Below are 14,646 nucleotides of genomic sequence, written 5' to 3' on the forward strand. Positions count from 1 at the left end.
GCAGTCATTGCTTTTCCTTCCTACATCTGTTAAAAGGATGCTCATGATAATAGTGGAAGACACTCTCCTCCTCATCACTCTTTACCAGAGCCTCACTCTGGGGGCTTGAACACCCTCCCATTGCCACCATCGCTTACATGGGCTGTTGTTCTGACCACCGTGAAAGCCCCTGTTGCCCTTTTGAAACTTCTGGATGGCACTCTGGACCTTGCATCAGATCCACTCCCTTCAAAGTACAGAAGAATCAGTGTTGGGAAAACCGCAAGCCTGGAAAGGTGGTATGGGCACGAATGTCCTCTCGGGCATCCAACCCGAAGAGGCAGGAGGTGTTGGAGAACCTACTGACTCAGGATGGATTTTCATCAAAGTGTATGAGGTGAAATCCGGGGAGTCAATGGGAGTTTTCTCATCAATCTCACCCATTATATCTGAGGAGTAAATAATTGATGGTTGCAAAGATCGCTTATAATTTACACAACTCTTAAACTCAGTGAACCTTCTAAATACAAAAAACAACCAACACCAAAGACCGTGGCAGCCTGGCTGAATGCTGTGTGCGGTTAAATAAGTGCTTAATTAGTACACAAGAGTTCAGCACAGTAAGAGATACTGTATTTCATTGGCGGAAGGGAAATAGGCAAACAGAAGTTTGTAAAGTTGTCCGAACTAGAATTTAGTCAGAAACCATCTGTGATTTGTAATGTGTGTTATAACATCAGACTGAGAAGCAGAAAGGAACTTTCATTTTTCAGTATTTGCTCATTTACTGAATAGGAGCATGATCTTCTGCAGTCACATAATGCCTATTTTCCCATTTCTGAAAATGGGATGTTACAATCTGCACTCACAGTATTATACTGGAGCTTAGCTCTTGGGCTATTCAGCTCTTGGGCTGTTCAGCAAAGGCACATATGACTTTCAGCTGTGGTGTATTCGTCTTGAGCATGGTAGTTAGACTGTGTATACGGCGCAGAGGGAGAATTTGGTGTATATGAAGAGTACAATCCATCAGAATAATTGTACTAAGAAGGAATCAGGCTGAGCTTATCAGTGGAAATACCATGAGCAGCAGGAAGAACGAAGCATCTAAAATCCTGCTCTGTTGGATTTAGACATCTTATGCTGTGCTGCAGAAAGTTATTTCCTCCATTTGTGACTCCAAGTGCCAGATCTTCTGAAGATAGTGAAAGAACCACTCTTCTCATCTGAAAAATATCCCACAAAACCAGAGGTTATGCTTTTCTCTGAAAGCATGTCACACGTTAGGAAGGAGGCAACACTGGGTATAATGTTCTTGTAATATGTGGTTAACTAATTGGAGGATTATTCAAGGTGTGAAGGAGAGATTTGGATAAGTAAATGTTGGAGAACAAACTGTATCCAGGTCTGTGGACTGCAAAGATGAACTTCACATGCTCCTCCTGTTTAACTGTTTTATGAATAATTCAATTCATTTATTTAGCTTTTGGAGCGGGGAGGAAAGAATCTGCTTCCCTGAGAATAACGTCATGTCTGGGAGGAGAGCGCTGTCTTGACTGAAGTGGGATTTGGATGTGAATTCCCTCTGACGGAGAAGGAACCTGAATGTGGGTCATCAGCCTCCTGAGGGAGCGCTCCATCTATTAATCCGTGCTGATAAAAGGTATAGCTCCTTCCCAGTTTTTAAAAAGGAGATGGCTGACACTGTGAAGCCGGATTTATTAGGTATGCTCTGAGAACTGCTACTTCAAACGTGCCCTTCAAATGAGATCAGTAGAGAAATGTCTAGTTGTTGGATAGCTGTGGTGTTTTCAGATCAAAGGAAGCATCAGGTTCTGTCAGCCTTTTAAACTCCAGGTGCATCTCGGTGCAGATAGAAATCAGACTTTTATGTGCATAGGAAACGTTAGCGCCAATAACGGAAGTGTCAACGGAGTGTTTGGTGGCAGCAGAGCAGGGGTTTTGAGTGCTGAGCAGTCAGGCACTTGGGTGTTCATGTGAATCTTACTCTTTGGTCAGTACCCTAATATGTAAATCATTAGATATCTATTAAATTTTGTTAATCCTGTAGAAAATACCCGAAGATACCTGTTAACCATAGATAGGTGAAATAAGATGGCGTTATACTGTTTACAGTTTACTGTTTACAACAACCCCCAGCAGCGCTACAGGCTTGGGGAGGAGTGGCTGGAGAGCTGCCAGTCAGAGAGGGACCTGGGGGGGTTGACTGACAGCCAGCTGAATATGAGCCAGCAGTGTGCCCAGGTGGCCAAGAAGGCCAATGGCATCCTGGCTTGTATCAGCAATAGCGTGGCCAGCAGGGACAGGGAAGGGATCTTACCCCTGGACTCGGCACTGGTGAGGCCGCACCTCGATTACTGTGTTCAGTTTTGGGCCCCTCACTACAAAAAGGACATTGAATCACTTGAGCATGTCCAAAGAAGGGCAATGAAGATGGTGGAAGGGCCTGGAGCACATGTTGTACGAGGAGCGGCTGAGGGAACTGGGGTTGTTTAGTCTGGAGAAGAGGAGGCTGAGGGGAGACCTCATCGCCCTCTACAGCTACCTGAAAGGAGGGTGCAGAGAGCTGGGGATGAGCCTCTTGAACCAAGTAACAAGCGATAGGACAAGAGGGAATGTCCTCAAGCTGTGCCAGGGCAGGGTTAGACTGGCTATTAGGAAGTATTTCTTTCCAGAAGGGGTTGTTGGGCGTTGGAATGGGCTGCCCAGGGCAGGGGTGGAGTCCCCATCCCTGGAGGGGTTTAAGAGCTGGGTTGACCCAGCGCTGAGGGATCTGGTGGAGTTGAGGACGGTCAGTGTGAGGTTAATGGTTGGACTGGATGATCTTCAAGGTCTTTTCCAACCTAGATGATTCTGTGATTCTGTGTTTGCAGAGCTGAATGTTTGCCAGGGGTATTGTGCTTTATACCAATTTGCCTGAAGAGACTACCGACCTCTGCCATCTCTGCCTTGTGATTCCTTGAAGTCACCTCACTCTTGCTGCATGCAAGCTGACGTCAGCATCGAGCTGACGATAGTGGCTGAAGTTCTCAAGTCAGCTGCAGAGTTTTTATGCTGAATTGTATCCCCAGAAATAGAGACATCCCACATAAGAAGTATTGTTAGCATGGTGCGTTTGGGCAATGTGATGTTGTGTTCTTAAAATGCAAGGAGGACCTGGCTATTAAACAGTTAGAAAATCAGCAACTGTCTTGGGTTTTCTTTTAAGGTTGGAACTCACTTGAATAGTAATACTAGTTTTGGGGGCACTGAAGAGGTCAGTCAGTGGTTCCTAAAGTTTCTCTAAAGTTAGGTTAAAACTAGAGGTTAAAAAGGTTAAAACTAGAAGCTAATGTTTTATAGTAATTTCTGTTTATTTTTCAGCCTGAAGATAAAATGGAAATTTCATAGATTCTCTCTGCATCTGCTTTCATTTTCGCTTTGATATAGATTTAAGCTTCAATCTTAATGCTCTGTGCCTAGGAATTTTAAACAGGAAAGTCAAATTTACCATAACACTATCAGTATTTTTATAGCAAGCCTGTATGTCTAATTCTTGTCTTTTAGGAGCTTCCAACTGGTATTGAACTTAGAAAGTGTAAAAAGCGTATTGTCTCAGAAGATGATTTTCCTGTGAATAATGAAGCAAAGCATTTAGTGTATTTGGGCTGGTTTTTTTGAAGGTAGTCGCAGTGAAATTCATGCACTTTTGAAGTTTATCTAAAATATGAAGGGTCATGTCAGATAATGCAACCTTGGGGAATAGACTTCCCATTCTGCAGAAAACTGTCCCTCCTCCTGCTATTTTACTCCCTATTCATCTCTTCTATTCCACCTCAACTAGCTATTTCTTACATGCCGCAGAATGAAATATATGCAACTAATCTCCTAGACCCTTACTTGTCTGTGCATATATCAGAAATCTCTTTCTTTTTTGGATCACTGGGCAATTTGAGTCCAACCGGCAGTCTTGAAAACTGGAAGAGTATAACCGATCAGGTGATAACATCACAGCTATAAAAACCCCTGCTGCTTCTAGCTAATTCTGATCTTTGTTGTGCTCAGCTTGAAATGATCAAGTCTTATTTGCATAAAGCGCAGAATGCTGGATGGATGGTCCAGCAACGTTTCTGGAGACAAGCAGCAAGGGTACGAGGTAAACCAAGACAAAGGCTTTGCAGTAGCAAATGGTGCATGTGTCAGTGTGTCTCTCTGAGATGCTGTTAGAGTTCATGTACCTTACTACCTCCCTGAAGTGATTGGTTACTGCGGTGGGTTTGTTTTCAAATGAGAGTTGGTAATGGGGCACAAGCATAATTTCCAGGTACATAATAGTAAGAAGTGTGATTGTTAAGATTTATATTTAAATAGACAGTTCTCATGATTCAGTTTGGTTGAATGTTGCCCTGGAGAGCTGAATTCTGCCATGAAATTTCTTTGTGATGCTGGACAAGTTACCTAAAACTGAAGATTCACTACTGGGAACTGTGTGATCTTATTCTGCTTGACCAGATTGAGGTGTTTGATACATAAAGAGCAGAAGTCCCAAGCACTCAGAAATACAGCTACCGACTGTAGGTGTTCGTATGAAAACTCCTATGTGTGTCCCATCACATACTGAGATGAAAAACACAGCCCTCGCAGTCTCCAGAGGAGCACCAGAATTAATTGACAAGTTTTCATTGGAAGGTGTAGCACCCTTCTAGGAGCAGCAGTAGTCAATACTGTGGGTGGGTTATCCCGTGTGTATGGCTGTGTGACTTACTGTGAAAAATTAGTTGTTTTGAATTCATCCACATAAATTCTTGTAGAGAGCTCTCCTGAGAGTACCACATTGCAGCTTTTCAATAAGAGTGTTCACACAAATCCCCTTTTCTTCCTACTACTCTTCCTGGAATTTGCCTGGAGAATTAAGAGCTGTAAAATATTTAAAAATCAATAGAATTTACATGAAAAAATTAACACTAAAATGCATTGACAGGGATAACACTGCCTTTGCACGAAAAGCAGCTGGGTATGCATATTTGATTTATTCATTCAATAAGTTTGAGAACATGTTTGTAAGGTCTGTGATCCTTTTGCATAATTTGTGCCGGTTTATTATTGGAGTTGTCACTCTTACGAGGAAAATTAAATGTCTTGTTTGGAGGCTTGGGATTCAGTGTGGTAAAATGCAGCTACACAATGTTTTATAAGTAGTTGCTATAATTAATACAATAGTCTGAACTTAACTGTTTCTCTGAATTAAAGCTGACAACTACCTTGTTAGCAAGAGCACAGACATAGGGAGTGGATTTTATGGACTTGAAAGAAGTTTTTCCATTTTCAAAGTAGCAGTTCTGCAGGAATTGTGAAACTTTTAAAATGTGAAGCATTTACATTTCAGAGTATTGATTTGGGCTGCACAAGTTTGAAATGATCCTTTTCAGATTCCCCGGTATCATAGCAGAGCACTGGGTTTCCCAGTGAAGGGAAGCACTGCTGGGGGAAAAACTGCGTTCGAGAACAGCAGGTTGAGGAGTGTTTTTGTATAAGGTGCACTACTTGTTCAGTAGAAAGTGAGGTTTTATTTTGAAAGGTAACCTTAAAAAGTAGTATCTTAGGATTTTATGTTAAGCGCATTTCCGGGACTTTATAGTGCAGATAAGCTCAAGTTTTGGGTTAACACTCCACACCACCTTCCCTACGTGACAGATACAAATGTCCGGTTGCCTCTTAAGTATAAGAATCTAAAGTTACAGCCAAACTTTGGTGAGTATAAGATGACAAAAATCTGTTGCTTATTTAAATTAAGCTGATCTTGTGGCATTAGTCGTCTTAGTTTGGTAAATTTACATTTCACTTACATTTTTTGGTATGTTTACATTAGCATTTTATTTTGGATCAAGAATATGCTTTTGAAGCGAGTCTCCTGATCCTGCCTATTTACTGTGCTTTGCTTTACATTGCGGAGTGGTTTTGGAACATGTAAGCTAATTTCCTTTTGGATGAAACTAAATAAACACATAAACATCCTTTTGGATGATTATGTGTTCCAGGAGTGCACATAATGCTCTCCTACTGCTAATGGGTATTTAGTCTGCCGGACCAGACTAGACCTAACCTGAAGTAGCCTCCCTTCCTCCCTCCCTTTCTTCCCAAAACATTTATAGTGTCTGTATCATAACTTCAGCATCAACAATTTTGCCCTATAGACCTGATTTTATTCTGCCATGCTGCTTGCTAAGGTAGACAGAGATAGTGCTCATAGTCAATGAGTTGCCAAGGGCATTAATTGATAAAACCAGAATCTTGTCTTGTGAGGCAGAAGTCAACTTTCAAGAATAATTGCTACATCAGCAAGTAAATCGCCTGTTAGGAAACACGTATGTGTATCAGGTAGGAAACTACAGGTGTTTTTTCAATGTCTAAAAACCAAAAAACAGAGAACCACAATAAAGAAATCCTTTCAGGAAACAGGGGATGTTCCTTAGTCTGATGGACTCATGCTCCTTAGTTTTTATCTAATCAAACATTTACTTATTTCATTTCTGATGAGAAGGCTGTTCCAGGTGAGGGTGTTTGGGAAATAGATGGTAGCTCTTGAAACAAGCCCTGAACGAAATGGTCCATTTCAATAAGCTGGCAAGTAGTTCTTCCCAAAATATTAGATTTGGACTTAACACTTGGGTACAGGTACTTACTTGACAGAAAGTGATGTTGATTTGGTGCTGATCCCCCAAACTCCTCTATTTTAGTTTTAAAATCCCATGGTCTCTGTGTTTAGGTAACAGCTGTCTATGTGCTGAGCATGTATTTACTTTTTCATAATGACAAGGTTAAAAAAAAAAAAGGGCAATATATTGCTATTTGTTTAGTGGAAACTCTGATTCAGTGTTTTGGATTTTTTTTCTTTTTTCAAGTGATAGGTGGAACAAATAGCCCGTTAGGACTGCACTAAAAATGCTGATGAATGTCAAATAAAAAGCTAATTGTGGTGCTACAATTAATACAGCAAAATGAAAACAGTTTTACCAAGAAGCTTTTTGAGGTTGTAGTGAGCACTTAAAATACTTTTCCTTTCTCTGTATTCAATGCTACAATATTTTTCTGCCATTGGAGGCAGCAAAATATACCATTTTAGGGGCCTTTCTCTTACACTCACGTAAAACCAGAATACTTCAGGTGTAATCAGTGGCATTTTCCTATGTGAACCTTCATGTAAACAAGAATGTGGGCTACTTTATTAAAGTAGTATTTAAATATCTGTGTTCCTAATTTAAGGAATATCAGTATTAAAACCTTTTTTCTGTAATTGTTAAAATTGTCCAATCCAATTCATTACAATGATTTTTTTTTTCTGTGATGTCATAATTCATACCTTTGTAAGCCCACTTGTTAGTTATCCCGTGTTATTGATATCTGCTTCACCAATAGCAGAAGTTCCCATTCTAGCTTTTGTTTGACTTAGTAATGCTTAGCACGAGACAGGAGACAAGCTGCCTCAGCCTGTTGCTCTGCTGTCTTTTATCAGTGCCACTGTTCTGGAATTGTGAAAAAATGCCTTGTCCCTTCCCACATACTCTGACATTTAAGTAGGCAGTGACTGTTCATTTGAAAAATGAATCCGTGGGGCAGAAATTTCCTGAATGATGGTGCTGGAAACCAAACCCTGTGACATGAGCAGTAGGAAATTTTCAGTGGGATGATTCAGGGTTTGTCTCTCTCAGAAGCCCATTGTATATTTGGACTCCCAGCTGTGTGATGAAGAATATGTGTAACCCAAATCTCTGCAGTATCTTTTCAAAGGATCTTGATTAGTATCTTGGTTATCTGGAGGTATTTCTACCAGTGCAGAAATTTCCTGAAAATTTATAACCATCTTCCAACTTTCAACTTTGTAGATTAAACTAATGAAATACTTTACTAGTGGTAAAATCCCTGTGCCCCTGTACTACCCGTCTCTTTCCTCCTTCTTCCTCTGTACTAAACCTGCCTCTTTGTGGAAGATGCGTGATAGATCATTGTAAAGGAAAGGAATGGAATCTCTGCAGGCAAGCAGTAAAACACAAATACCAAACAACAAACCAAAACATGAATTGCTTAGCGGAATCCCCTTTCTGTGGTTGAAGCTCTGACTTTGGAGTCATACTTTGTTAGCACCTTGAGGCATGCCGGTATCTTAGCACAGCGTATTCCCCCGTTGTGTGTTACCACTTCCATCATTTCACAAAGACTGGGAATAGCAGTGATCTTTCCCAAAGGCCCTCTTATTTGAAGCAATGAAAGCTTCTTCCCCCTTGGAAAATTCAGTAGTCATGAACCTCACAGTATGTGGAGTAACTTCTAGTGATACTATTCTAACACTGAAAGGAAACAAGGAAGGGGCATATTTTATTTTATTGGCTACCAGAGAAAAAGTTATCTTTAAAAATATATATGCCTTTTGCATATGCTTTGTGACAGACATACAGCCTGAGGACTGGCATGTGACAAGGGGAAATCAATAAAAAATGCATAATGATATTATAAATATTTATAGAATAGCTAGATGATTATAATATGACAGGGAGAAGCCAAGAAGGCTTTTAGAATAGCAAATGTGTGCTCTAAAATATATTGGAATTCTTCTGAGTGAGTTAAAATGGGGTAAAAAGGCATTGCATGGGCTGTCAAAGACGTTCACACACCTTTAATCAAAGTCCTTTCTAAGCAACCATGAGAAAAGCTTCATCAAAGAAGTGCAGCCAAGTAAAAGTTGGAAGGCAGAGAAGGGAAAAAGGTTTCAGAAAGGATGAGATTATTCACTGATGGTCCCAGTGGGACTTGTAAGGATTGTTGATTGCAACCTAGGAAAGTAAAGAAATGGTTGTCTGTTTCTGGCAGGATTAAAACGATCCATCTTTATCCAAAGACTAGAATTTTTCAAGTCAGCTAAAATATTTTTTAAACTATATTTTTGCATATAACTGGCTGTTGATGTAGTCGTCCACCTGTTAATACATACATCTGTAAGTTATGCCTGGAAGACTGCAAGGTTTATAAGCAGCAAATAGGACAACACGTGGGTAAGGCTGGAGATGAACAAATTTTGTTCCCTAAATGCAAGTAAAAATTTCCTATAGTCATGCTTCTGTCCTCCTGTCCCATAGAAGTTAGGCTCTACTGCTTGGCTAATTCCTCTACAAGAGGACTTACATTGTGGGACTTGGGTCCATTTGTTCTCTGTGTTGATGTAAACATCAAATATAAGCTGGAGGTTTTGTATGGAGGAATTTTTTCTGCTTGTGCTGCAGATGGCTGAGTTTGCTCAGTCTGCAAAAGCTGCAAGAAAAGTACATAATGAAAGAGGAAGTTATACTAAAAATGGAAGAAACTATGCAAGAGACCCACTTGTTCTGCTTCTAACAAAAGGCCAACAAAAGCTTCTTCAGTGGAGATATCCATATCTGGGGACAGGTTATTTTTGCTGATGATTTCTTGCTTACAGAATTCTCTTTCCCGTTAGTCCAAACAGAGCACAATTTCGTTAATGGTTGGGTCAGAGTGCTAATTATCTTTGTGAAAAATGGATGGGCAGACAGGCCAGGAGATAGATGCTTCCTAATTTGTTAAGGGCTTTTAAAGATAAATGGCCTTGAAGTAGATTTGTTTTCCAACAAATAGCCAGTAGAGTGTTCAGAGCAATGGCCCTGTCAGCTCTCCTCAGTTTTTCTCAGAGTGATGGATGTTGCATATTCTGTCCATTGACGTGGTTTTTGCCATCAGAAGTCCCAATTTCTTAATAGTTTTTAGGGCAATGGTTGTAAATTATTGCAGCCCAATTTTATTACTGTTTTACATCTACCGAGGACTAAGCCCTTTGTGCAGCTTTATATTAACTCAGCGAGCACCATTAAAATATTGACATTTAGGCTCATTTTGATAGCATTAATCACAGCATTTTATCATGCATTAATTGCAGTGGTTTGAAATGACTGAAATGTTCACTTTTCTAAAAGCAGGAGAAACAATAATTTTGATTTCTCCACTTTTTCAACACATAACTGTGCTTAAAAAAAACCAACACCAAAATGCAACCAACCAACCAACCCAAAACACAAAAAAATCTCCCGAGTGTGTGTGCTGGGGGTATCTACCTCTCTGCTTCTTTGCAACTGAACAAGTAAGAGCCAGCAGCTCTTGGAAGTGTCATCTCTGAAGATCAGCCTCTGAATTCTCAGTGTGGACAACTACAGCCAGGCCTTGGTTTCAAAAACATATCTTAATATATAATAAGAGTCCTTCTGATGTGCAAAAAAAGCTAAAAATCTCTAGCACGTTTTCATATGCTGATATGGCTTAAGGGTTTAAAACAGACACAGAAATGCCTTTTGTGATTCACCAGCAGGAGTAGGTTTACAGCACCCGTGTCTATTTGTATTATCGTATCAGTAAAAGAACCTCTGATGTTTGCTGGCTCTCTTCAGTGGAGGGCACCACTAAATGATTATGTTTAATATAAGGAGTTGGCAGCCTTTCTCACTTAACCATCATTAGGAGATCTGCTGCTGAGGTCCTGTTTTGTGAGGCAGCTAGAAATTGCCATTTAGTTTGAATGTATTATTTTCTACCTTTCTCTTAAAGTTCAAGGACAAGGCAAAACTGTTCAGATAATGCAAAGAAAAAGGTTTTTCTCACTTTCCTTTGTTTACTTGGTCCTCTGACATCTCCATTATTTTCTGAGTAAATTTATTCCCCTATATATACATGAATTAAATAGAAGTGTGGACCATGTCAGCAAAGATTCCAGTAGAAGACATGATGGAAGGTATTTGAAGGCAGCACGCAGAAGATAGCTGTGATAAACATGTAGAATTTTTACTGGCATAAAAATTATCTAGGTCTTCAGAAGTGTTTTGATACTTAGGACAATACTGTTATTTCTGTTTTAGGGAATTGAGGGTTAGAACAGATCAGTGGAGAAACCCTAAATCACTTGAAAGGCAAGATGCAGAATAGTGGTGTCCCAGTCTCCTAACCATGCATTTCACTCATTATTTTAAAGATTGTCCCCACCCAAGGTGTTCCTGCACCTTCAGGACTTTCATCACCTGTATTTTCCCTGGTAACATCATATGGCTTAAGCCACAGCTTTACCTGTAGCCTTCTGCTATACTGGATCCGCTCAAAACCCCAAAAGATTTTCTAGTGATAGAGGTTTTCTTTTTTCAATTACAGTGGCTTCACATGACCAAATAATACTTCATTAACCTGATTGCCTAAGGATATCAAGCTCCAGGGGAAACTTGTATTCCTATATGATTGGCAAGATAATTAGGAAGTGAAATAATGCAAGTCCCACCACAGGCAACCGTCATAAGATTTATGTATTTACTCTTTGAAACCAAAGTGTGTCATATCATCAATTCTTTTATTTTAAGGCTTTTAGAGTTGTAGGTTTATTATCGACTTTCACAATGGACATATTGCTAGGGCAGGAGGCTTTAGGAGCCCAATCATGTTGAATCAGTTCAGGTTGCTGGTAAATCCACTGAGATTTTTAGTCTGCAGTATCACCTAGATAACACAGGCTGAAGTTTGCTTTGCTTTTACTAGCTTTGATTTTAAGCTCCTTGGGCATGGCCTTTCATTCTGTATTTGTAAAGTATCTACTGGAGTGGATCTACCACAATTAGAGCTACCACAATTAGAGAAAACGTAGGCACAGAAGCCACTGATGGCAGCAAGAGTTCTGCATCCACCAGGAGAGTGGAATGTTGGACCTAGATTAGGGACCGCTTCGTACGGAGTCAGCTACAGCCTTCCCTGTTAATAGAGGCCAGGGCGAAGCTCCTGTCAGTAAATGCTACATCCAGGCAGCAGCAGCAAGTGGGAGATTAAATGAGAGCACTGTATAAATGTGGGGTCCTGCTGAGGATGGCCTTCAGTGGGTAAAAGTCACTTATAAATTAAATGTTTAGCAAAACCCTACCAAGTAAAAGGTGTCTAATGAAGTTCTGGCAGCTTCTCTATCTGAAAATGATGAAACTAAGAAGCAAGGGAATTAGTGGAGTTGCTCTGAGGTGGCTGGACTAAAATTAATATGGCAAAAGCAAAATTAAAAAAGGGTGAAAAAATCAATATTCTTGGTAATAAGAATCAACATTTATCTTACAGGAAACCTGAAGTTTTGCCTTCTGATTCTGAACCAGCCTTTCGACAAAGGTCATTTTCATTGTCTGTGGAGCAAAGGTAATAATAACTTACTTACATCTTCATTTGTGTGTTTACTTGTCTGCTACCCAGCTAATGTACTTCATGTCTGTTGAATTACAATGTGGCAATTTTCTCTTAACTAGAGCAACCTTCTGGTGAGGGTCTGAATCGTCAGAGTGTGTCCCTTGTTGCTGAATGCAGCAAATGAGCTGATTATGCAAATTTTGCATCTCCGCATTGCTTACGTCACTGGGAACTTTATGGACTGATCTGTGTAAGACTGTAGCTTTTCAGAGGCATCTTAGGAATGATCATTGTTTTGCTGACAAAGTGTAATAGATCACTGGTGCATTTAAGTGTCTGGAAGCAAGCATTCCTTTAAAGGTCATCAGTGAAATGTATTAATTTTAATCAAAATAAAATGAACCATGTAGATATTACATTGTGAAAGCTGTGGGAATTTGCGTGCGTGTCAGAAATATGCAAATCATATTTCACTACCCCTTTGTTTAATATGCACAGTGCTAATCATCATCTCTGGTATGATAGCTGCAGATTTACTGACATTTTGTGGAGATACGTAAATCTTTACAAGCTTGGAGCTATTAATTCCTTCAGTGCACAAATGTAGTCCTTCAGAAGCTTTCTGACAAACCACAGGAACTGTCTCTAATTTGTTACTAGGCTGGGAACCTTGCAGAGAGATTCCTCTTAACTGACCGGGGCAGATAGAGCTATTTGATTTCACCATAGGCGTAAGGGCTGGCAGGGGGTAGCTGTACGGTTAAAAGTAATTGGAGTAAGGGATGAAGCAGGCAGGATGTATTCATAGCACTTAATTCCAGTAAACCTAAATTAGGTGCCTATATAGGCAGAGGAGTGAGAAGAGAAGGGACAGACTTGCACAGGATGGTTCAAAGCATCTGAACAAGTACTGTACCCCAAATGGGCTCTTTCACTTGCAATATCAGCAAGAAATGGCATCAAGAAGTGCTCAGTGAAAGGGCTGTCAAGTGTATTTTCTCGATGTGATATTCTACATATTTTTTTATTTAAAAAGGTACACTGAAAGACATATTCTGTATTAAATAAAGAAGGAAAGAAGGGTAAGTATTTTGATCTTATTTCTTTGTCCTACCTTTCCTGTGTTTTGAGGGTTGAGGTTAAAAAAGAGACAGCAAACCAGATGTGCACAGTTACTGAATGACAGTATTTAGCATCTTGTAGTGCCTTGCATGTCTTGCTTTTATGCTGTGTTCTGTTAATCAGACTTTTTGTGTCTATCCTTTGGAATTTTAAGTTGTCTTCTTTCAATCAAACCTGTGTGGGGTGACCCTTGGGGTGTGGAGTTCTTACTGTAACACTAATGGGCCCTTAACTGTAGTGCTTCAGTGAAGGTTTGGGATAAGAAGCTGAATAAAATTGAGTAGACCACAGACTGTCTTGACTGAGACTACCTCAGTGGGTGCCTGTCCTCTGAGCATAACTGTGTTGAAAGTAATTGCTAATACTGTGAATAATTTCTCAGAGTCTGTGAAGTTAGGAGCAGAAGTCCTGTTAGCTAATAAGACTTTTGCTAGTAGGTAACTTCCAGAAATAGGTGGATATTTTCTAAGTGAAATGATGGAGGAAGGTGGTGATATAGTGGACCTGAAATGTTTTTCTTTGAAACATCTCAGCTTCAGTAAACCTCAGTGTATCCAGGACAAGGTTTTGTCAATGCCTGACTGACAGTCTTAGTGGACTACTGTAGGTGTCAGCAATCTTGTGCCTCCTGGATCCTGCTTCTGAAGGAGTCTCAGCAGAGAGACTGTTACAGGACTAGGAGAATCTGGGGGTTTTGGTATGTGAACTGGAAGAAGTTCTGAAAGAATGAAGCATCCTTAGAAACAGTGCTTGATGACCAGATGTATATGCTTGAAATCTCATAAAGGAGTGATGAGAAGGAAACAGTGGGCCTGGTGATCCACAGAGTACTGCTAGCTACAGAGATTGGGGGGAAAAGGGAAAGAAAAATGCAGAGGAAAAAAAAAAAGATAAAATATTGACCAACTTAGAGAAGTTACAGCAGTCTTGGGTGTTATACCGAGTACAGAATGCTGAGACATAAGTTATTTTCAAGTAGGTTCTGTCTTATCAAAATAACTTGTTTCATTAGCCCTGTAACTTTAGCATCAAGTAAAAATGAAGGTGTGATGTGCTATGTCCTGAGTTTAAAAAAAAAAAAATAAATCACATCAATAAGTATGGCTATTCTAGGCTAAAATCATCCCAGGTGTAACTCCTCTCGACCTCAGGAAAAAGTCGTTGCAGCTAATTAGCCTTTGTCTTATTACAGACTTGTATGAAATCTATTTTTACTGACATACTTTGGAAAGAACTATTTCAATCTGTACAAGTTTGCATGAAGTTCCTTCCCTGTGCTTTGTGAAGGACACTGAAATCTGATTTCTTCACTTCCAGGCTACAGCTTTTACCACTCCGTACAAG

The 14,646-nt window shown here is 40.0% G+C and overlaps 1 protein-coding gene across 2 annotated transcripts in view; it reads left to right on the plus strand.

Moving 5' to 3' along the window:
- TPK1 (thiamin pyrophosphokinase 1) overlaps positions 1 to 14,646 on the plus strand; it is a 321,381-nt gene that overhangs the window by 48,024 nt on the left and 258,711 nt on the right. For both annotated transcript variants that reach the window (XM_074842940.1, XM_074842930.1), the window contains exon 2: positions 12,118 to 12,192. In XM_074842940.1, the coding sequence (XP_074699041.1) occupies positions 12,118 to 12,192 (75 nt within the window). The remainder of the gene's footprint in view (positions 1 to 12,117; positions 12,193 to 14,646) is intronic.

Source organism: Strix aluco, chromosome 1 (assembly GCF_031877795.1).
Source record: "Strix aluco isolate bStrAlu1 chromosome 1, bStrAlu1.hap1, whole genome shotgun sequence".
NCBI lineage: Eukaryota > Metazoa > Chordata > Aves > Strigiformes > Strigidae > Strix > Strix aluco.